Genomic DNA, 24,378 nt, shown 5'->3' with positions numbered 1-24,378 from the left:
TCCTTCAAACACCAGTGCTCTTGATGAATGTGCAATTGTCTCCTTACTTGGTAAAAGTTAATCTTAGCTCCATAACTGTAATAGCTTTTGGTCAGAATAATATACCATAAGAAGGATAGATGCCTCCAGCCCCTAATAGTGCATGTCAACATTTAGTCTGCATGGTTTTGTCATTGGTAAGTGAATGATTTCTTTCAGGCTTATTGAGAGCAGTTCTAAGATCTCTATTCCCACCGTGATGGAACATCCTTAACCTATTCCAAGAAGTCTTGCTATCCACTTGGCTGAAAGCTTTAGACAATCCTATGGTTCTAAAATTCTTAAGGGAGTAACTCTTACAACTTTCCTCAGGGGTAAATATTTGAAGTTTCATCTACCGGTCAGTACAAAGCTTGTTTTTAAGACGGTGGTTGACAAACATAATACTTCAAACTGGGAGACTGACTTAGACTACATTTCTTTCGACTGAAGGCAAGGCCTGAAACAAGGATTCAGGATCATGTCAGTTATTTGGGAGGTGATGGGAGAACGGGAAAGTGGGATGGGGGAAAAACGGAAGCCAGGTAAGGGGTATCAGTGAGTGCATTGGTGCTATGCCCAGTTGGGGGCTGTCCCATGGAAAGGCAAGAGAGCAGCAGGGTTTCTCCACACCAACTCCCATGGTTGGGGGCTGCTCCTTGGAGTGAATTCCCTGGCAATTCTGACTCCGCCCTTGAGTGTGCAGAGACCCAGGATGCATCTGCTTTGGGGGAACTACCTAAAGGTAATGGAGGGGATGCCAGTGGGACACGAAAAGCTTTTCTGCAGACACAACCAAAAGCAGCTCACTGTTGAAAGTCATAACAAATATCCATTCATTCATTCAACAAGTATTGGTTGTTAGGTTCTAGGTGCTTGGATACATCCATGAACAAAAAGGACGTGGATCCTGCTTTTGTGGAGTATAAATACCAAGTGGAGAAGGAAACACATAATATATATGATAAATACATGACTTATACATAGTGTTACAGATTAATATTCACAACAAATAGTGTAAAGTGTACAGTCCTGGAGGAGGGTAAAGGGGACCAGGGGTGCCAGGTTCTGTGAGGAAAGGTTATACCTTTAAATGGAGAGATGAAAGGAACCTCTTGAAAAAAAATTTCTAGGAGGTGATAGAAGGAGCCATGGAGGAATATGGTAGGAGAGAACTCCAGGCCAAGAGAACAAACTCTGTGAGGTGGAAATATGAGCAGACCTGATGCTTTCATGGAGTAGTGAGAAGGTTATTGTGCCTGGAGCAGAGAGAACAAGAGAGAAAGTAGGAAGACATGAGGTCAGAGGTCAGAGGTTGTAGAGGTCAGAGCATGGAGGATGTCCTGGGCTTTCAGCTTTTGTTGCAATGCCAATAGGAGACATTTCTGAGAGAAAGAGGGACAGACATGGTCTGTTTGCATTCTGACAGGATCACTCTGACGAGTGTGTGGAGAACAAGTGGGGTGTATCCATTCTTTGTGCCACAGAACAAACAACCACAAAACAACTACATTACCAATAGCTTAAAACAACATGTTTCCTTGGTCAGTAGTCCAGTATGGGTTAGCTGGGTCTTCTGCTAAGGGTCCCACCAGGCTGAAAGCAATGTGTCCTTTGGGGCTATGATCTCATCTGAAGCTCCTGGTCTTCTCCCAGGCTCCCTAGTTGTTGGCAGGGTTCATATCCTTGAACATCAACTTAGTAACCTAATCCCGGGCCTGACATCCATCATATCTACAACTCCAGCTCACACTCAGAAGGACGTACTCTGAGACGGGAGGCCATCTTAGGATCTGCCTACCACAGGGGATAAAGATAGAAGCTGATAGTTCTGTTAGGAGGCTGTCATCGTCATCCAGGCAAGGGCAGGTGGTGACTTAAACACTGATTCTAACAGTAGAGAGGATGAGAAGGTTTCAGAGGTGTTTGGACAATAGAGTCCATTGGTTTCCTGTCAGGTTAATTGTTAGATATGAAGGAAGAGAGAGGAGTCAAGGATGATGCCAAGGGTTTTAAGCTAAGCTGAAGGTGGGAGGGAGTTGTCATCCACTGGTGATAAAATCACAATCCAAGGAAGTCCTGCCACTCTATGCCACATAAGTGGTATGAACCCCTAAGAAGCCAAAGGGGAAAGTGAAGGTCAAGGAAGCCTTGGAGACGGAGTGGGGAAAAATTTCTTATAGGTCTGGAAATTACCGTGGTGTTAGGTGGTGGGAAGAGGGTGTTCCATAAGGAGTGGAGGAGGGCAGAGGGGTGGGGAGGGGTAGGAAGGAATTAGTGACACCCCGAGGAACATGAGTAGATCAGAGGACTAGAATGAAGGGTCATGTGGATAAGCAGTATGGGAAAGTAGGCAGGGGTGAATCTTGGAAGTTCAACCTCAAGCTAAGGCCATGATCCTATACAATAAAGAAATTGAGTTTGAGAGAAGTATATTCACAAGAGATGACAAAATGACACCAGGCAGATGTGTACCGGGCGGCCACTGCATTAGTCTGCCACAGACTGGGTGGCTCCAATAACCGAAATTGATTTCCTCACAGCTCAGGACCCTAGAAATCCAGGACCAAGGTTATGAGTAGGCTTAGTTTCTTCTGAAGCCTCTCTCCTCAACTTGTAGATGGCATCTTCTTCCCGTGTCTCCGCAGTCTTCTCTCCCTGTGAATCAGTGTCTTCATCTCCCCTGCTTCTAAGGACATCAGTCACACTGGATTAGAAGGACCAGCTCGTTTTATCTCAATCATCTCTCTCGGACCTGGACTCCAAATACAGTCACCTTCTGAGGTGCTGGGGGGTTAAGACTTCAACATATGAGTTCTGAGGGGACACGACTCACCCCACCATACCGACTATGTTTATGTAATTGTATTAGGCATTCTAGACACTGGGGAACCAACTGCCCTTACTTGTCTTCCCTTTCCTTGGCTGGAAGCTTATCCAGGGGGCCAGAGCTGGTGGGGCAGGCTGTACCAAGTTCACTGACGCTCCCAGCAATCACTCTCTCCTCATCCCTGAAAGCCACTGTGTTTGGCAAGAGCTGGTATGAAGTTCACGGAGAGCCCAGATGAACCGAGGAGTCATGTGTCTGGTGAGCAAACAAAAACAGAAAAACAAGAGCAATCCTTTTGGGATTCTCAATTTTTTGCCTAACTTGTTCCCCAAAGCCACAGACCAACGTTCAAAAGGAAGGCACCAGCAGAAACTGAGTCCTGCTCTCTTGATTACAGAAACCAAATAATGGTTTTGTGCTCAGTATTTTATATCTGTAATGGGAGTCCACATCAAATGGGAGCACAAATAAAAATAAAAAATAGCCATTTTAGAAGGCAAATTCTGCTTACTCCACAAGATAAGTCACCAGGGCTGCCGTTTTCTGAGTAATCTCAAAACCAGACTTCAGTTACATATTTTTTCCCCTAAACACAATCATCTTCATTTGAGCTTCTCAGAGAAAGTGTGCCCCCTCTGGGTTTTCACTCAACTTAGCAAGGGCAGCTGGCCACACACCCCTTACAGATGTTTACCCAATACTCAGCATCACATTTATGAGGCTTAAGTGGCTCCGATGTGTTCCAGGGTGCGTATACTTACCAGAAAAGTTCAGAAGCTGGCAACTCACATTTGCTCAAATTGATTCCACATCTGCCTTAAGTGAACTGCTCTGATACAAGCATGCTTGGTTTTTTTCCCCTTCCTTCACGAGTTAGTGTACGTGATTATAGAGGTTGAAAATTAAGGGGTTATTTTAGAAAAGAAGCAAAACAAGTTGAAGGTCAGCATGGGGTTCAGAATATTGCTGTCAGTTACTGTTCCTTCTTTGAAGGAAACTGAGTTAACTTTACTAAGTTATAAGACATTTCAACCCTGGCTTATTTGCTCACACTGTGTAATCCGTTAGTGCAAAAATCTTGTTACAGTAAGAATTTCAATCGGCAGAAAAATCAGGAAACCTCATCTATCCAGAACCATGCAGAAACAAAAAGCGAATACCAAAAAAATCCCTGGGGCAGCCAAAATGTCACAAAGCCCTCGAAATTCATCCACACCAGAGACTCCAAGTCCACATTAAAGGCGTTTACTTTCATTTGATGCCAGATTCCAACATTTTGGCTAACTGTTTTCCAGTCTCACCGCAGACCAGAAGCAAAAAATCCGAGATGAGTCCCGAGCCTGCTTCTTACAGCTGTGAGGCAGAGCAGAGATAAGAACCACGGAAGAGCCAGAAAGCTCAGAAGCACAGCAGGAACATGCCTGACCCGTCCCGGCAGCCCCTCAGGGACATCTGTACAGTTACAATAAGCCCAAGTCATAAGGAGAGGTGGAACTGTGTTGAACAGCCTTTATTTAAGGTGGATATGACATGTAAAACACATTAGGAGATGTAATTAAAATATAAGCTGGAGGGGGCGCCTGGGTGGCTCAGTTGGCTAAGCATCAGACTCTTGTTTTCGACCCAGGTCATGATTTCAGGGTCATGAGATAGAGCCCCGCATTAGACTGTGTTCTGAGTATGGAGCCTGCTTAAGATTCTTCCTCTCCCTTCCCCTCTGTTCCTCCCTCTCTCTCTCTCAAAAAAAAAAAAAAAAAGCAACAAAAACCAAAAACAAAACAGTCCCCATAACTTTTTTTTCTAATTAAAAATTGTATTTATTTATTTATTTGACAGAGAGAGATCCAGCACAAGCGGGATGGGGGGCGTGGCAGACTGAAGGAGAGGGAGAAGCAGGCTCCCTGCAGAGCAAGGGAAGCCTAATATGGGACTCCATCTCAGGACTCCAGGATCATCACATGAGTCATGAAGGCAGTGGCTTAACCAACTGAGCTACCCAGGTGCCCCACCCCATAACCCTTTTTTTTTTTTTTAAGATTTTATTTATTTATTTGACAGAGAGAGAGAGAGAGAGATCACAAGTGGGCAGATTAGATTTTTTTAATTATTATTATTCATTTGAGACAGATACAGAGAGAGAGAGAGAGAGAGAACAAGCAGGGGGAGAAGCAGAGGGAGAGTGAGAAGCAGACTCCCCACTAAGCAGAAGAGCCTGACATGGGGTTTGATCCCAGGACCTGGAGATCATGACGTGAGCTGAAGACGGATGCTTAACTATCTGAGCCACCCAGACACCCCTGTTCCCCAACTCTTGTGAGGAATAGCCACCCCTTCTTTCTCCTCAGTGTGTTCAGATGATCAGAGTTTGGGAAACATCACTTAGGGGAGGAGCGAAGAGCACCCTGCTGCTTTCCATCAGCTGGGAGATCCTTAGGGTAAGCTAGCTGCTCCACGGCCCAGGCCGGGAAGCCCTTCTCCAAGGATGCTGGCAGCCGAGTTCAGGTCCCTCTTCAGGCACATACTCAGTGGGATGCCCCATCAGGCTCCTCAGGGGGTCCCCGACCATCGCGCGCATGCACACACCCAGGGGTGGCAAGGGAGCTGTGCATTTCCCTACGGATCGGCAGAATCAACCGCAGAAGGCCTCGGGCACAGGGCTGGGGCGGTCTGGGAGAGTGAACTGCCCTGCTATCCAGGAGTATTGCCCAGGGCTCAGGACAGGTGTTCTCCGGTGCTGCATCAGAACCAAGGAGCCTCGGGCAGGCAGGGAGCACTGAGCACGTGGGACCTGAGAAGAGGAGATCTAGCCCCCAGCTCAGTGCTTTTCAACCTACCTGGGGCAATGCTCAGCTTTTGTTCCTGAGTACCAATCCCATCGCGGACCTGTAAACTATACTATAATTAGTTTCATCAGAAATTTTTAAAACGCAAAAAATATAAAATGCAAGCTCATTGTTTTTTTTTTTTTTTCTGTTTACAACATGCTTTACTGAGTATTTTAAGCCTACTCTTTTTTTTTTAATATAATTTTTTATTTTTTATAAACATATATTTTTATCCCCAGGGGTACAGGTCTGTGAATCACCAGGTTTACACACAAGCTCATTGTTTTAAATCGGATTCAAAAGATTAAAAACTTGTCTGTCTCACTGCATTAACCTAAGTGCTTATTCTTTGTATCTGTTCTTAGCTCACGTGGACAGCGAATAGGGTCGCCCAGCTCCAACCACCAAAGTGATTAGCCCTGCTCTGGGGCGAGCACCTCGGCTTTCTTTTAACGCTTTCAGACCGCTTCCTGCTTCTGATGCTTCATGTTTATCAATTAAGTAGATCTTACCAGCCTGACATTCCGGGGTGTCCTCCACGTGGTCGAAACTGCCATTCCCTTTATCTTTTCCTCTCTCATTCTTTTGGCGGATCATTCAGTCCACCCAAACCCTAATGAGTGCCTGCTCTGTGCCAAGCCCAGGCTGTGGCACACTGGGCAGGCAAAGCCCACTGTTCAGTTGTTTCCCCACATACACCTGCCCCTAGCCCAAGCAGCTCTCAAAGAGGGAATTAGTTTTGCTGAGTCCACACCTTTGTCAGTCACTGCATGTCTGAATCCCAGGAGCTTTTCAAAGCTCTGTTGGAATGTCAGCTGCTCCACCAGTGATAACAGCTCTCATTAATCTGGCCTCTGTTGGCCCAGGCATCTGTTAGGCACTTTACCTACAGCGTCCCTAATATCCCCAGCAGCTCTAGCCGCTCCTAAAACTGCTGCTCCTTCCACTGAACAGCGGGGTTCTCCGAAAGTCTCCTGATTCCACTTCCTGTTCTTTTAAATCACATTCAACTTGTTTTCCTTCTAAAGCCAATCTGTGCACCACTTTTTTTTTTCTTTAAACCTTGAGTATGACTTACATTTAGAAAAGAATGTGCACTTATATAGCTCAGGAAAGTAGCCGAAAACTCAATATACCCATGGAACCTGCACTCAGATCAAAAAATTCGAATCTATCAGCACCATGAAGACAGCCTGTATCACATCCCAGTTACTAGCCCTCCCTCTTCCCAAGAATAGCCACCATCCTGATTTCTAACTGTATGGCTTAATTTACCCTTTTTTTAAAATTCATCCAAATTAAATCTAAAAGTACTTTTGCAACTGGCTTCGTTTATTCAGCATTATTTGTGGGATTCATCGTATTGTTCATTCTCATTGCTGTATTGTATCCCATCATGTGACTCTACTGCAGCTTATTTATCCATTGTACTGTGGGTGAGCATTTGGCTGCTGTGAACATTCTGGTCCATTTCTATTGGTGAGTCTACAAATGCATTCCGGCTGCATCCGGAACAGAACTACGGGGACACAAGACTGTCAGAACACTGTGAACATCTTGAAAGGCACTTCTCATGTTCTACTTCTCATGTTCAATCTTATTTGTGAATTCACTTCATTTCCCTTGCTAGATTATGCATGGCTCTTAACTGAAGAAATACTGTTTGGGTCCTGCCTCATTTTAACATGAGGGGTCTAACATGCAACACAAGACAGAAAACTGGAGTGAGAAAACAGAAAAGAGAACGAAGTCAGGGGGAAGAAGGGATAAAGCGAATGCAGGGGTCTCCATTCAACTCCACAAGGGTTTAGGGACTTTGTACAAAGCTGGGCCACAAATGTGGCTGAGCTTCCTGTCGGCCAGTACAAAGAGGGAAATAAAAGGTACACACATGAGGCTCACAGGATAAATGTAGTGACTGCTGGGCAGTGAAGCTGTTTCTGGTTCTGAGAAGTAAAACCTGTCTGCCTGACCTTTCTAAAGAGCATATTGTTTGACATTGAAAATGAAGGATCCAACAACTTCATTTGTAGTAAGATTAAAAAATCCTGGATCTCTCCTCATAATCTCCCATAATGTAGACATGACAAAGCACAGTTAACAGCAACTATTGGAAGGAACTGATGCAAACAGATACATAATTCTCAAGAGATCTGACTTAACCCAAGAAAAACAACTAAATGCAGAGTGTGGTCTAGGAAACTTTAGGGGTCTCTGAGAGCTTTTCATGTCTGCAGAGTCGAAACTATTTTTATAATACCACTAAAGATTTTTGCCTTTTTCTTTTTTTTTAAAGCTTCAGAGGTAGGATTCAGTGATTCATCAGTCGCATGTAACACCCACTGCTCATTACATAATGTGCCCTCCTTTGTGCCCCCCACCCATTTACCCCATGCCCTCCCCCACCCCCAGCAACGCTGTTTGTTTCCTAGAGTCGAGTCTCTTATGGTTTATCTCTATTTTGTTCTCAATTTTTCCTTCCCCTCCCTTACATTCATTCGTTTGTTTTCTTAAATTCCACATGAGTGAAATCATATGGTATTTGTGTTTCTGACTTACTTCGCTTAGCCTAATACCTTCTAGCTCCATCCATGTTGTTGCACATGGCAAGATGTCATTCTTTTTGGAGGCTAAGTAATATTCTATTATATATAATACATTTTCTTTATCCATTCATCAATCAATGGACATCTGGGCTCTTTCCATATTTTAGCTCTTCTGGACATTGCTTCTATGAACATTGGGGTGCAGGTCCCCTTCGAATCACTGTTTGTATCCTCCGGATAGATACCTAGTAGTGTAGTCGGTGAGTCATAGTGGTTCTATTTTTAACTTTTTGAGGAAACGCCATACTGTTTTCCAGAGTGGCTGCACCAGTTTGCATCCCCACCAACTGTGCAGAAGTGTTCCCCTTGCCTTTTACTTTTTTTTAAAAGATTCTAATTTATTTATTTGACAGAGATTCCAAGTAGCCAGAGAGGCAGGCAGAGAGAGAGAGAGGAGGAGGAAGCAGACTTCCCACCGAGCAAAGAGCCCAATGCGAGGCCCAATCCCAGGACCCTGGGATCATAACCTGAGCCAAAGGCAGAGGCCTTAACCCACTGAGATGCCCAGGCACCCCACCTTTTATCTTTTTTTTTTAACATTTATTTATACATTTGAGAGGGGCGGGGAGGGGCAGAGAGAGAGAGAGAATCCCCAACCAGACTCCCTGCTGAGTGTGAAGCCAGATACCAGGGCTCCATCCCAACATCCTGAGATCATAACCTGAGCTGAAACCAAGAGCTGGTTGCTTAAATGACTGCATCACCCAGGCACCTCAGCTATCTTGCCTTGTTTCCTCTTATCTTCTTATGAGTATGTACAGTGGAGTTTTTGAGAGGCCATAGGACTTGTGATAGAGCAACAAATCAAATGCAGAAGCAAATAGTAGAATCTAGCTGTTAAGAGAATCTATTATGTCAGACATTAATTTGCAAAATTATTTTTTATCTTGGAAAACAACTTTTTCACACAAAAATATGTCTTATCACTCTATATGGGTTTGTTATTAATATTCTTAAGTAAATTAGTAAACATTTTAAAATTTTGTTTTAACTTCTAATATAGTACCTACAGGCATAATCCACTTTGGGGTCCTCAAAAAATTTTAAGAGTTTTGTGAGATTAAGAGTCACTTATGGTTTAAAGGTCCTGAGATCAAAAGTTGGGGAACCACTGATCTAGAGAAAGATTTCCCAAAAAGGATGTAATCCTAGGAGATAATCCACGAAAAATATTTTGTGATCAAATACATTTAAGAAATGGTAAGCCTCTCTTGGAAATCATCAAATTAGAAGCCAACAGGCCAAGTTTGCTTTAACTCTGTGTTTCCTAATGGTATCCGACCAAGATCTCTCTTCCAAGAGCTTCCATTATTGTCCTGGAGGCACACCGGGCACCTCAGGATTAACTCCAAGGCCGTCAGGCAGTCCCCAAGAGAAGCATCTCTTACAGCCCAGCTTTTGTCAAGCCTGGGTAGCAGAGTCTGATGTGACACCTCTGACAACATGAAGACTGATCCTTTTATAAACATCAAGGCAGCTGAGCAGGACAGAGAGTTCCTTTTATCTCTACAAAGAGGTGTACCAAGGGCAGGGTCAAAGCCAGGACAAAGATCCCACTGAAGAGGAAAAACGGAGTCTGTTCCATCTGCCAAACAGGCAGGCGAGGTCCCAGAGTTCTCGACGACATCTTCCAGAGCAGATGGTCCATGTGCTTGCCTCCGTCATAAAGAAATCTCAATTAAGCGCCCACAGAATGCCAGACTTTAAGTTACACAACTTCCTGGTGCCTCCTCCAAGGAAAATAGTGGCCAAATATACCCTGAATGAGTCAACTTCTTTTATTGGGTTATTAGCTGTAAGTCAATTAAATGTTAGGGAATGTCTACCAAAAAAATGATGCCTTTGGTTTCAGAACCATCAGTTTGAGTTCTTTTTGACAGTAATCACATAACTGTGTCAGTTGTCCATTAAGCAAACTCCCAGTTCACAATAATAAAATTATGTCATCAGGCAGCTCATCTAAAGAGAACCCACAGTAATGTGCAAGGCACTCTGGGAAATCTAAAAACGAAAGAGGTGTCTCTTCAAAAGCATATAATCTAGTAAGGGGCCAGACAAAGCACCAGAGAGAAAGAGATAGAGAGAAAGAAAGAATTCTCACGCTCATTTCTGCAGCGGCTGGTGAGAAAGCTGGTAGAGCACGGCAACCAGTATCTGTCTCAACAAATTTGCTATTTACCTTTAAAATGTTTACTTGAACACAAACTGAGAAACACCACACAGTCGAATATCTTATCAAATAGAATCTAGTCAAACAGTGCTTCTTAGTGCGATTTAATGAGTTTATATAGGATTTTTAAAAAAACACCACTGTGAATTAAAAATAGATCCTTTTAATATACATATTTTCACTTCCGTTAACTCAACACTGATTTCTACTATGCATGCACAGTCACTGGGTTGAACTTGTTTCATATTTATTTATTTTCCAACATGCGGCAACAAGATGGCTAAGCTGAACTGTTATTCTTAAAGGGTACAATGTACCTTGTCCTCAGAGTTTTATCAACTTTAATGTTTCCAAAGAGCCCCATGAGGCTGCTCAGCACGCTGGCTTTTCACTGAAATTTCCTATTTGAAGGATGGCAAGACAGACTAGGATCTTCCCAGGTCTACTGGCTGCTTGCATTCACATCACAGCTTGGCTGGGAAAGCAGTAGAGACTGAATAGTAAGTAGATCTCCTCCAATCACAGCTGGGTGAGAGAGCTTCATTTTTAGAAAGTAAATCGAATCATGAAAACCTCCCTAATGGTGTGATTTGCTCCAGGGTTCTTTTGATACTTAAGAAGGGAAATATTAATCCTTGTGCACAGTACTCTTATTTCCAGCTTCACAGAGTTTCTTCTCCAGCCATCCTTCTGCAGTGAGGCAATTTATTGTACTTGCGGCAGAATGGAAAGCATGAAGATGTCTTTCATAATCGAGGTGGTGATAGCCTTCTCATTTCCTGCCAAATGGATCAGACCACACTTTTAACCCTATAGAAAGAAACATGAATCAAAACAGGATTCGCTCTTAAACTTCCTATCACTTCCCTCAACTGCAAACAAGCAAAATGACATCAGAATTGAGTTGTGCAATTTCCATGTAGTTTGAGACAGTGCGGGCAAGCTGCCGGAAGCCTGGGATGCTACGGCTGAGCAGCCGTGGCCGCCGTGAGACTTAAATGGCTCACAAATTGCCCCACAACAGGAAGCTATGTATCTGGCCTAGTCAAAACATAAATAATCATTAAAAAAAAAAAAGTTGCCCCGATTACAAGAGTTTTGGTTGATAAACTGGAAACCTCTCCTTCTCACCCAACTGGGATCATCTGAAAGTAACTAACCATTTCAGCCACAAAGGGAACTTTAGAGCTTCTGGAATAAAGCAGAATCCTGCCTCAATTAAAATAGCTCTCAAGTAAACAGCCTTTATTCCCGTGAGGGCAGGGTTTAACTAGGTACTTGGTCTGTCGATCTACAGGACAGCCATTCACCCTTGATATTCAATCGCACACTTGTCACATTTTTATGCCCATTTATCAAATGCACAGGAGGAAATGTGCCAACTCACAAAACGTATTTCGGGGTGAACTGTTAAAAATAAGTATTGGGGTGGCTCCTATAAAATAGCAACTTCTGTGCAATGAAAGGCACAACCACATGCCAGCCTCTGCACTCAAAAGATTTCTTCCACCCAGGGCAAACACCGCCCCCCCACACACACAATAGCACAGACGCGATTCTGTTTTGATTTCTAAGTTTACCTGGCGGCTGCACATTTTCTTGAATAATACCGGCTCGATTTATGGCTTGCTCCTTCTCTGAAAAACACAATAGAAAAACTGCTTTTACAAAGGTGGGGGGTGGGCCATGGTGGTGGGACAATGACATGGGACAATTCAGAAACAATATACACAAGATGCAAATACTCAAAGCGTTTAGGTTATGGATGTCAGATCCTACAGAGCAGAAAGACTGGGTATTTTCAATAAGAGCAAAGAAAGCCGTACTTCAAAAGAAAAGCTCTCGACTAACATCTTTTCTCGGTGATCTCAGCATTTTGGAAAGGCAACAAAACAACAGAAAAAGAACAATTTTGAAAGAGCTGGTGGGCGTGATATTATGAGGAGAAGGCTGCTGAATTGAAGGAACAAGCACAATTAACAAGAAAACGATGTAGTTTCTATGTCTCAAATGTGCTCCGCTGAAGGACCAGACCCAGAGCTAAATATGCTATGTTTTTGATAGGAAATAGAGCAGAAAATTAATCTTTGGGTGGGTGGCTTTGGTTTGGATAATTGAAGCTTCCCTAATTGATTGCAGGTGCTGTGCCAATTAGTAAGCGTGTTCCAGCTACAGCAGCTCAGCCCATCTCTTTGGAGATGTCCAACAGGCAAGGGCCAAGAGAAATTGGGCATTTTATGTCTGTGGGCTTCAAGCATTCTGACACATCTTTCTAAGTGGTTTAGAATAAACCATAGGTCTGTGAAAACAAAGACTTATTATTTTAAGTATCTTGACAAACAAATGGTGACTTTTTAGGGGAAAGACTTGGAGCCAAAAGATGTTTACTACTAAATTATAGTAATTAAATGTTGTAATCAGACCTTTGTCTTAATCAGGCTGACACTGTTTCTTGAAATCCACATTTAGCTCTTATTTAATATTAGGCTGTTTCCTTTATTCTGGCCTCTGGATTCTCATAAAGTTACAAGAAGCATAAAGGTACAAGGAACAGGGATTTGCCAAATCGAATATTCATTGAACTCGCTTCTCCAGTGATGTGACAGAAAGTCAATCCTAAGTGACCTACCTGATAGTTTTATCAATGCTAAGTTTTGCTTTGGCAAATAAAACACTGGTCAATAAGGATTATGTGAATCTTAATATCTAATTCTAAGACAGACAGAGGGAAGACACAGCATAATGAAGCCCATTACAGACAATGGCCCGATGGTTTCCCTGGGCCTTTCTGAAAGTAGCAGGTAAGTGATAACCAAGACCCTCAGGACAAGCTATGCCAAAAAGCTTCTTCCATCTAGAGTGGATAATGGAGCTCTCGGGTGTCGGGAAAGGACTCCAACACAAAAGGTGATCTCATTTCCTAAGACATTAAACTCCTATAGGATTGAGCCCTCCTGTACTGTCAACATGTAAGTAAGGTCTCAAAGTATGGATGTGTCTCAGATATGCTCTTCGAAAATGCCAACCAGTGAAAGACTACACTGCCATCTATGGTGCCAGGAACAAAAATAGATACGCTTTTCCATGCCTAAAAGGTCCATTTGCCAACATTTTGGAAGAGGTGAATTTTTTTTTTATTTTTAAAGATTGCATTTATTTATTTTAGAGAGAGCATGCGCACACGCCAGTGGGGTGAGAAGCAGAGGGAGAAGGACAAACAGACTCTGGGCTGAGTGCGGAGCCCAACGTGAGGCTCCATCCCACGACCCTGAGACCAAGACCTGAGCCAAAAATCAAGAATGAGACACTTAACCTACTAAGCCAGCCAGGTACCCCTGGAAGAGGTGAGTTTTTAAAATAATAATAAATTGCCAGAAAGCTTTCTACCCATAGATCTAAGAAAAATCAGACAGCCGGTATATTCAACACATTCTCCAAGAGGCGGGTACTGGGAAGACACTGGCAGACTGCCAAACACCAAAGGAAGTTGACTTTTGATAGCAAGGACAGAATGTCTAATTGTATCCTAACCTCTTACAATGCAACAGAAAACCAAGTGAAGAGAAAGGAATCCCTGTCTTCACACTTTCTTGCTAATTGCTAATGAGGTTCAAGAGAGGCTAAGGATTTATTTAAAATAGACCATAATCTCTTTATAAACCTTGTCCTTATGCAACCACCTCGTTTTTTTGGCTTGGACAGCCAATTTAAACCAATTTGCTGAACTAGTTCCTATCAAGTGATAACCGGTATTAGCATCCTATCTACATTCCCTGGTTCTTTAATCCATTAATGTTTTATAAATATTCTAAAGCCAAAGCAGTCTTATATAAATTCATGATATAACACAAAGGCACTTTATAATTTGTGAATGTGGGATATGCTAAAAGGAAAGCAAACTAGTCCCTCTGGATTTAGCAGTATGTCTTGTTGAAGTTGACAGTAAGTTTTTATTTTGTTATCATTAAAGAAAGAGCAAGTGTCTAGAAACCTCAGGAAAAGGGCAAAGCTGAAGTCAGAGGTTTCACTATGTGAACAAGTCAGGATAAGCTAATTACTGACTTTTCAGTAGTGAGCATGTTTCTATCAGGAGTGAAATGATTAAGACACAAACAGGCAATATTGGGCCTGGAGTTTCCTGATGCCCGTTAGAAAAGGCCCCACTCCAGTGTCTCAGCAAGCCCAACTCTGCCCCCTGGTGCTAAAGCAGTGGTGTGATTTGTAGTTTGAATTAAGGATCGTTACCTCTAATCAGAGGGCCAAAGTGTTATTATTATTAAAACTAATAATGCATGTGGGCGGGCTGATTCTCCGACTGAAGTGACATAATTCACCTAATAATTTTGAAGTCTCTGGAAATGAAAACATATCTTGATATTAAATGTCCGTACTAACAGCTCTACCGTGTGACTTGTTACTTTCACATCCACAACCTCGCAGCAAAGGAAGACACTGTTCCCCAGCGCCCGCTGACAGCTGACTGCCTGAGTGCGAGGGCTTGAGGCTTTAGTGCAGGAATGGCATCTAGAAACCAAAAGCAGGTGCAGAAGGTCAGGACCCCGGCACCCTGCCCAGTGAGACAATGGCCTCAGGATCTCTTCCCGCCGTCTCCTTTTGGTCACAGACAGTTAAAAATAAAAGCAGCTCTTTAAAAATAAAAGCAGCTTGAAACCTGAAGTAATTGGACAAATGGCAACATTTGAGTATGGACTATATATGAGATAATAGCATTGTGTCAATATTAAATTTCCTGGCTTGGTTAACTGCATTGTGGTTATGTAAGAGAATGCCCTTGTTCCTAGGAAATCCAGGCTGCAGCATTTGGGAAGGAAAGCTCACAGAGTCCTGAACTTACTCTCAAATGGTTCAGCAAAATAACAAATAATTATATGTATAAGTAATTATGTAGGTATATGTGTATGTACGCAGGTATATACAAATCTGTAACACAGCATTTTGGGGGAAGCAAATGCGTCAAAATGTGCGTTGATAAATCTAGGTGACAAATAAGCAAGGATTTATCGTACTATTCTTAGGTCTTTTTCTGTTGGTTTGGATTTTTTTTTTTTTTTAAATAACTGAAATACACAACTGCAAAACAAGTTTTTAGGAAGTCCTTACACTTCCTTGTGACTGTTCTGTGATTACCTCTCGTACTTCACGTAACTTTGACTACTTCAAAGGACCTATTTTTAAACAGTAAATAAAAAAATTAAAAATTACTTTTTCAGTGTTCCCATTCTGCTGCTATTACCTAGACATGTCCTCTGTCTGCCTAGGGATGGGGTCAACCAGGACCAGCAGCAGAAGGGACCCAAGAGCCATGGTGGCAAATGTGAACCAGTGGCTGAGGGGGACCAAAGGGCCAATGGAGGCACTCCTCCCAACACTAGGAACACTTTGGCTTCCTCATCAGAGAGTTTGGTTGAATCCAGAGAGCTCTGTAATGCTGGTTAGAAAATAAGACTTTAGTCTGTCCCTGTACTACTACCCTGGACTCCCCAGTGAAAGAAATAAAAAGCATATTCCAGCGCCTGGCATGGCATAGGGAAAATGCCCTTCCGAGGTAAGAAGTATTCCCAGGTCAAGAGATTTCTCACAACCCTGTTCCGACTCTGGACAACAGACTTCCAGCTGGGGCAGAAGGTGCAGCAGTAAGGCGACCCTGTGGGAGAAGGACTGAGGTCCCCTCACGGCAATCCCGAGATCCCGTGCAGCTTTCCCTCTGCTAGTACACACTCTGCTGTCTTCAAGGCATGAGAAACGGGGCATCATTAAGCAACAGACAAGGTTGCGGAGTCAGGCTCTAGTGTCCACCCAGCAGTTAATGTGCTCAGTGACTTTGGACAAGTCACCTAAGTGAGGGGATTGAAGGAGCATGGGTTTTCTGGCAAAACTCAAGATTTTATATTTCTGTGCATCTACTTAAAGTTAAAAATGAACAGGATCACCGAAAGCGATCCTATTCTGTCTCATCTCACAGGCTGGTATAAAATACATGTTATTTTTAAAAGGCCATATTCCGGATCACAGTCTAGTTCTAGGACACAAAGCCAGATTAGGCTCTGAGCTACAGCAGCTGTACTCTCCCTGAAATGGGGGCTCTTCCAACAAGCCATGCCATGCCAGCAGGATGAAAGCTAAAAATCATCACCTGGGATTCCTTCCAGGAGCACAGCAGAACTGTCCCCATACTTCCGGTTTAGGCTTGCTGACCACCAGTGCCAACACGGTCTCCCCAGGGCTCATTTTGGACTCAAGTGTCACGTGCAGAACTGACCTTGTCATCCCTGTAACACTTAGGAAAGTCTGGCTGAGTTAGCGCAAGAGCTGAAGATCACACTGAATGTCAACATGAAATCTAGTAAGGCAGTCTTGTCAGAGCAGCTTGCCTGCTTTTAAGGCATAGAAGATCGCCCTCATTTCATATTATCTAAGCAGCCTTCCCCTACTTCCCTGTTGCCTCAAGATGTCCCCCCGCCCCCCATGGCCTGGGTCCTGGCTCACCAGCATTAGTCAGACTGGCTCTGGTAAAGGGTCGGTGCTGACCTGACCCTCAGGCCCAACATGGGAACGTGGGTTCCTCCCTTGCCAGCCACAGGCCCTACTTCTCCAGGACCGGATGTCTGGCCTACCTTGTCCTGCACTTCCAAGAACTGTGGCCTTCTCCTTGGTCTGCCCAGAGTCCTGGGGAATACAAATGTATGAAGGATAGTTGGGAGAGGAAGACCCAACAAGAGAGGCTAAGAAGTGGCTGAAAGGCAGGAGCAAATGAGCAAAAGGCTAGATGACTGGCAGTGGGGGTGGTCAAAGCAGCTCAGGGTGTTTCAAGAAGAGAACACTGTCTTCCTTCCAAGAGGCCTCTCTTAGGCCTCTCACACTCACAGATGACCAAGCTTCCTGTGTTATGAGAATGGAAGTTATCACGCAGAAGTGCCCACAAATTCCCAACATCAAACCTTATTTAGCTGCATCTGTACCTGCCCTTCCTCCTGAGCTGGTGGAAGAGGTGTCCTGCCTCCAATCCAAGACTTTCTACCTGCTGATCTCAAGATCCCCTACCACCCGTCACTCTATGGATTATCTTCATCCTTCTTTGTTCAGCCTTCTTGGCTGCCCCGTGTCTCCCTAAAACACAACTCTCCCTAGGCCCTCTGACCTGCTGCAAATACACTCTTATCATTCTCCTCTCCATACAAACACCTTTAAGTAGCTAACTGCGCAGAGCAGCCTGCTCTCTGCCCACCACCAAACCACTGAATGTATTCGTAACAAGCTAACTTTGACCTTCACCTTCTTTTTCATAAATCTACTGAATATTTCTTATCTGTCTCCAAGAAGCCCAATCCTGTTGACCATAACCCTCTTCATCAAGAGTTGTTTTCATGGGGCTTGTGACTGCAGCTTCTTCTGGTTCTAACCCTCTTGCCCTGGCTGCTCCTCCTCCATCCATCTCCTTTGATGGCTCTCTTTCCTCTGAACCAGCTCATCCTCCTCACTCCCAAAACCAATTCCTTCTTGTGTTTCTTAGTGACCAGTGCCATCATCTACTCTACTGCTTGAGCCTGAAACTGTCATTCTCCTTCGTCTCCTCCCTTCCCCTGTGGACTTTACTTTTTAAATACAACTCTGCAATTCAGTACTTCTCCCCAGTCCTATAATCACCACTGGTTTGGGCTACAGTCACCTCTGCCAACTCTCCTGTGACCATAGCAAGTACAACCCTCCTCTATTTGGAAATCTTGTTGACTCCAAGTGAGAGTGGATCTGATCGTCTCACTCTCCCGATTAAAATACTTCCATAAGCCTCCACGGGTTAGACGCTGGGGACAGCAGAGGGCTGTGGAAGAATTTTAATCAAGCAAGCAAGAGGATCAATTTCAAAGAACAAATGGCATGACAACAGACTTTCTCAACAGCCGTGGGGAAAACTGGAGGTTCTAGACATTTTTCTGACAAACAAGGATGACTTTTGCCAGTGACAAACGCTCCTGAAAGAAATATTATCAGATGCATCTCAGAATGAAGAAAACAGACGGTGGAACGGAGTGAGATGTAGAGCCTGGTGAGTAAAGAATGCAGGCAAAGAGAAACCATCAGTGAGTGCACAAACCCTGCCGGTACTAGGTGACCGGGGAGGAATAAACACTCAGTGGCACATGTGGTACGAGGACCAAGGGGTTCTCCCCAGGTCTTTGTATATTTCCTAGGAGGATAAAGATACTAACTTGAAACAGTAATCAGGAAAGAATAAAAATACAATGTAGAACTTTCAAAAGAATAGAGAAGAAAAAGCTTGAAGTTGCAGAAAAAGATTAAAAAAAGCTATAGAAATAGACAAATAGAAAACACAAGGTAAGATGGGGCAAATAAATATATCAGAAAACACATATGAAAATGAACTCAATCCAACAGTTAGGAGAAATTATCAGACTGGGTTAAAAAAATCCAGTTTAGGTTGGTTATGAGATTTGAAGACAGGTGCCAAGGGGCCCCTGGGTGGCTCAGTCAGTTAAGTGTCTGACTGTTCGTTTCGACTCAGGTCATGATCTGAAGGTTGTGAGATACAGTCCCGTATTGGGCCCCATTCTGTGGGAAGTCTGCTTGCCTCCTTCTCCCTCTGTCTCTCCCCCGCTCTTTCTCACTCTCTCTCAAATAAATAAATCTTTAAATAAATAAACAAATAAAGACAGGCGCCAAATCTAAGAGGATAAATACTAACTAATAAGAGGAAAATACTAACCAAAACAATGATGGTAACTCTAATATTGATAAAATAGAACTGAGGAGGAACAGCAGGGACAAAGGGGACCCTTCATATAATGATAATTGTAAAAAAAAAAATCTCCAGAATATTCTCTATTGTGTGCACCTAATAATATGGCCTAAATATACCTAAGTAACAGAATTAAGAAGTTTGGTCTGGAATCAACATATGCAGAACTCTGTACCCAACGATGACAAATACTCACTGCAAGCACAGAAGGAACATTTCCAAAACTCACCTGTACTAAGCCACAAAGCAAATCCTGACCAATATCAAAGAATCAAAAACAAACAGTCCTCATTCTTTAACCACAAATGCAAATAAGGTAGAAATCAGCAACAAAAGAACAACCAAAAAGACTACTGTGGCCACTGAGTAGAGAATAAGTTAGTAGCTGGGGCCTGGCAGACGCAGGGAGACCAGCTCAGAGTCCAAGGAGCGAGTGAGGGAAGTGGGTCGGATGACAGTGGGGACAGTGAGATGGACCAAATGCTCTTACCATCTTGTCTGGTTAGGTACACCTGGCACCTAACACAGTACCAGGTATACAGTCATTGCTAAAATCCGAGTTATAAAAAATGCAAAAGAAGCTACATAGATACTGGTTCAAGCACTGAAACGAACTGCAGCTTCATCCATGGCCTGGTCACCAATACCTCACCTGCCAGGACCCGTTTACTGCCAGGTCCGACAGCCCTGCTTACATCTCGTTGTCTCACATCCCTGTCTTATGGCTCCCTATTTTTAAAACATTTTTGTGGGATGCCTAATATAAGCCATACTGGGTGTTTCTGTACCTATTATCTCATTTAATATACCCCCAAACTTATAAATTGAGCCCTATAAACTCCATTGTTGGATGAAGAAGTGACTGAGCACACTGGTTGAAATCCCAGATCTGACTCATTGGCTGTGGGTCCTTGTACAGTCACTTAACTGTTCCATACCTCAGTCTGTCCACATATAAAATGGGGGTAATAACCACACAGCAGCTACAAAGATGGTTGTGAAAACTACGTGGGTTAATATATATAAAGTGCTTGGGGTGCATGGCACAAGTCCACACCTTCACCATTGGATGGAGGAGCATGTCAGCCCATGCACATCCTGGGCGGGGTGATTCTGTTGTGGGGACTGTCCTGTGCACTGCGGACATCTAGCAGCATCCCTGGCCTCTATCCACTAGATGCCAGTAGCACTCTCACACCACCCCACTCCACCCTCAGTTGTGATGAGAAAAAATGTCTCCAGATGGAACCAAACATGCCCTGGGGGACAAAATCGTCCCCAGCAGAGAGCCACCGCTTTAGTCTTCATAATGGAAATTTTCCCCAGTGGGACCCAAAGCATAGCCCCTTGTCCCAAGTTCAATTCTAGATGCCTTAAGAAGACAGCCTGGGGCATGGATCCAGGCAGGATGATGGAACCAGATTATGTGGGGCTTCACCCCACCCTCTGTCTACCCCACATGTGGGGCCTGGACATGGGCTGGAAGGCAGAATGCGCAGGGCCATTTCAATGCTGGGTGATGAAAGAAGCTACCAGGAAATGGGAGTGTGTACTTAAAAGGCTCTGCCTCCAGAAACCAAATGTTGTAGCATTTGTAACAGGCAGAGCGTTTACACAGAGCTTTTGCCTTCAAATCGCCAGGCTTTCAGCCTCTGCTAATATTCTCCAGGGGGCAGGGCTGGCCCTCTTCCATCTTCAAGATGATTCAGGTTTCCTGGAGAACAAAATGAGCCTCTAATGCCTAATATTTTCTCTCTGACAGATGGTTTCAGATGTATCAAAGTGCTAATCCTTGCTGAGGTATAGGTCTCCAGGAAGGAGAGTTTGGCTTTTAAGAATGATAGAACCTCAATGATTAAGGAGGAAAATTACTCCCAGGATATTCACCACTGTCATGTGAGCAACCCGCTTAAAGTGAAGGAAGACAGAAGAATCTGAAAAAAGACCTGAGGAAAACTCAAAATCCCAGGATACCAGTTTAGGTCTGAAACATTTCCCCTTCAAGCTGTCTCTGGGAGTGGAAATGGAGCGCAATAAAAACACCTTCAGGCTCAGGAAGATTAGGGCTCCATCTGCCTCCCTCCAATACCACCATTCCCGGCTTCCGAGTGTGGGGGACGCCCTGCAGACACGGGGCAGGGCTGGAATATTCGCCTTCCAACTTACTAGCTCTGTGACCGTGGGCCTCAGTTTTCCACCCGGTGAAACGGGCATTAAAATACCTACCTCAAAGCGAGGTTGTGGATAGATCCAATGTTATGCCTAACCTGACACAGTCAGCGTTCCGCGAATGTTACCTGTGAGCATGAACTAGTATTTAGTGTCAACTTACTATGTGCCGACTGCTTTCGTTACCACCTGGGAGTCTCAATGGGGACAGAACGGTCTTATTTTACTGATTACAAACAGCAATTTACAGATGCGGATGCTGAGAGTACGAGAGACTGAGTCACACTTGTCCACGGTCCCAAAGCCGCACACAGCAGGACTCGAACCCGGGACTGCCTGACTCCCGAGCCAAGCTCCTCCCACGGCCCCACGAGCAGGTGTGGGTCGGAGGGGAGGGGTGTTACTGAGACCAGGCCACCGCGCGGGGTCACAGGTCACTCACGGTACTCCTCCAGCCGCATGAGGGGCCGGAAGTAGATAGGGTAGAAGGCGGCGCCGATCAGGGAGATGAAGCCGCCGAAGATGAGCACGGTGCGCAGGTTCCGGGACATAGCGCCCGGTAAGGGGTTGCCCCGACCCTCTGAGAAACCCGCACACGAGTAGCTGCCCTTCGCGCCGCCGGGCCGTGACCCCACCCGGAAGAGGCGGAGCTGCTTTCGCTTCCGGGCCTTGGAGGTGGGGCTAGTGGAGGGCGGGGTCAGGGCGTGGCTATGGGTGGGCGGAGCCGGGCGGGAGCAGGCGCGGGGCGTCGCTGCCCCTCACCGCTTCCCTAGCGCTGCCTCGTTGGAGGTTACGCCTGCGCAGCGCCCGCGGCGTGGTGAATGGGGCTCTTGCTTCGCTGGATCCTACGGGTCCTCTTCTGACCCCTGCGCAGCCCGCAGCCCCGTTCCCCCTAAGTGCACCATTCTCCTGACGTCTTTTATCACCCACTCCTTTATCAACCAGGCTTCCTCATTCTACCCCAACCCTACCATTTGATTTTAGTGCCTTCCTACCTCAAGCTGCGTGTTCTCTGTGACTCGCTGATTTAAACCTCAAAATATCAGTTGGCCCATTTTACAGATCAGGGAACCCCGGCTTGGCCGCGCGGCTTTGCACAAGTCATTGGGTCTCCTTGAGGACTGTTGGAAGAGATGAGAGACGAAGGGGCGACTCGCCTGCCCCAGGACGGCCTGCAGGGGGCTTCTAAACGGAGCCACAGGGACTTCTGGACCAACAGTAGCAGGAGAGCAGTGTTGTTTCAACCTCCAAACTACAGGGAGATTTGCTCTGACTCCGTTTTTCTATCCCCCTTCTCTCTCGCCGTTCCCTCTTGCTGAATGTCTGGGTTACCAATGAGGTAGGGATAAATACGGTCAGTGCAACTCAGAGAGCCAGTGGCCAGTCCAATTGATGGGATCTTAGGGTTTTGCCTTAATGCCACTGAAGATAAACATCCTGTTCCCCTTCCTATGATTCTCATTCTCCATCCTTCCGGGTGGGCTGTGGGAGCATATGAGCTACCCAGAGGTATTGAGCAGCTGAGAGTAAGGTTCCTTGGGCCTTCACTCAATCTTTTATAGATAAGAATGCTACCAGCAGCTGGAGGCTGGGGAGCAAGCCGACATTCATCCTGACCCCAGCAGTATTAGTGAGTCTGGAAAAGATTTACGATCTTTCTGAAACGGTGTGGAGAGCACAGGTTTCCTCTCTCTGTGTAGCTTTGTAGTTGAGTCAAGCTACTGTGTACTTCTGTGGTTCCAGAAGCATATAAATCAGGTGTTCGATCTGTCAGCAGATTTATGGACTAACTGCCATGCCCCAAACACCAGACAAAGTGCGACAAGGGATACCAAGATGAGTAAGATGTGACCCTTGCTCTCTGGGATCCTGCCACGTGGATGAAGAGACAGGACATCTACATAAAAAGATAACTAATGACCCGGCGCAGCTTGTTGCCAATGAGTGATAGGGTCATGCCGGCTGCAGAAGTTCAGTGGAGAAAGACAGATGACTATAGGGTGAGGTGGGGGCTGCTCCAAAGCTAGCAGGAGCTTGTTAGGGGGAAAACAGAGGACTTCCCTGCAGAGAGGGGAGCTGGGATGCATGCTTTCTGTCATGTGATATAAAACCCCCGGTGTAGTGTGCCTTTGTCATTTTAGCAGCTCAGCCTCCACTTACCTTTCTGTTAATCGCCCCGGAATATCTTTTGGCAAACGCCTCCTCTCCCATCTTAATCCGTGAAACTGGGCTTCTCCTCGGTGCCCCCTGCACCCCACTGATTTTTCTTTTTTCCAGCTCTGAGAGTTAAGTATATAACCAAGCCTGACCAAGCTCCCACACCACGAGGATCAGTCGGGACAGGGCCCAGGCCTGATCACCCAGTATCGCTGCATCCTCCTGGCTACATGACTCACGTTGAGCCAGTCATAGTGTTTTCCAGCTGCTGGAAATCTGATTGAGGATTTGACAGGACTGGATGCTGGAATCCCTGGGCACTACCATTTAGAGACTAGGAATGAGGACAGTACGGCTGAAGGAAAGCTAGGGGAGTAGAGAGAATTGGTTGCTGACATTACATTTGAGCTCCTGGAGGCAGCTGTACCTGAAGGGATTCACCTTTGGACTTCCTCAGTAACATGAACCAATGAGGTTCCCTCTTCACTGAAGCCAGTTTAGTTGTTTTTTCTGTTTGTTTTTTAACAGTAGGTATTCCAGAGGAAGTCACCATGAGTATGATTTCATTTGCTTTAACAATTCTTTGAGCTGCAAGTCAAGGATTACCCTATTTTATAGAGCAGGTCACTGAGATCCAGAGACCTTTCTTAGGGTCACACACCATTAGCTGAGCCAGGACCAGGCTTTGGTTTTCTTGATTCCTAATCTGACTGGCTCCTCCACCCTGAGACTAGGCTGTCTCCATGAACAAGCTCTCCAGGATGGCTGGATGAGCCCTACCCACATCCTGAAAGCCAGGATGTCCTCATGAGCCATCAGCAGTGCCT

General features: G+C 44.9%; 1 protein-coding gene across 2 annotated transcripts; it reads right to left on the bottom strand.

Moving 5' to 3' along the window:
- Nucleotides 1-10,537: 10,537 nt before the first annotated feature.
- Nucleotides 10,538-22,056, bottom strand: SMIM20 (small integral membrane protein 20). 2 transcript variants are annotated; one of them, XM_045076202.1, is made up of 3 exons: nucleotides 21,837-22,056; nucleotides 12,030-12,086; nucleotides 10,538-11,228 (listed from the first exon to the last, which is right to left on the bottom strand). In XM_045076202.1, exons 1-3 carry the CDS (start codon nucleotides 21,943-21,945, stop codon nucleotides 11,155-11,157), a joined length of 240 nt encoding a protein of 79 aa, XP_044932137.1. In that variant the 5' UTR covers nucleotides 21,946-22,056; the 3' UTR covers nucleotides 10,538-11,154. The 2 variants fall into 2 exon arrangements, with proteins under 2 accessions (XP_044932137.1, XP_044932136.1); XM_045076201.1 differs by having other exon boundaries at nucleotides 10,538-11,259; nucleotides 21,837-22,049.
- Between the last annotated feature and the right edge of the window lie 2,322 nt (nucleotides 22,057-24,378).

This window comes from Mustela putorius, unplaced genomic scaffold (genome assembly GCF_011764305.1).
Source record: "Mustela putorius furo isolate JIRA1106 unplaced genomic scaffold, ASM1176430v1.1 tig00000083_pilon_pilon_pilon, whole genome shotgun sequence".
NCBI lineage: Eukaryota > Metazoa > Chordata > Mammalia > Carnivora > Mustelidae > Mustela > Mustela putorius.
The sequence above is the reverse complement of the archived record's forward strand: the minus strand, read 5'-3'. Positions and strand labels throughout refer to the sequence as shown.

What these genes read in the sequence shown, in the direction of transcription:
- SMIM20 (XM_045076202.1), bottom strand. Translation starts at nt 21,945, where the DNA reads ATGTCCCGGAACCTGCGCACCGTGCTCATCTTCGGCGGCTTCATCTCC. An exon ending in CATGCGGCTGGAGGAGTACC is followed by an intron (nt 12,087 to 21,836) that starts GTGAGTGACCTG and finishes TGTGTTTTTCAG; the next exon opens with AGAAGGAGCAAGCCATAAAT. An exon ending in AGAAAATGTGCAGCCGCCAG is followed by an intron (nt 11,229 to 12,029) that starts GTAAACTTAGAA and finishes TCCATTTGGCAG; the next exon opens with GAAATGAGAAGGCTATCACC.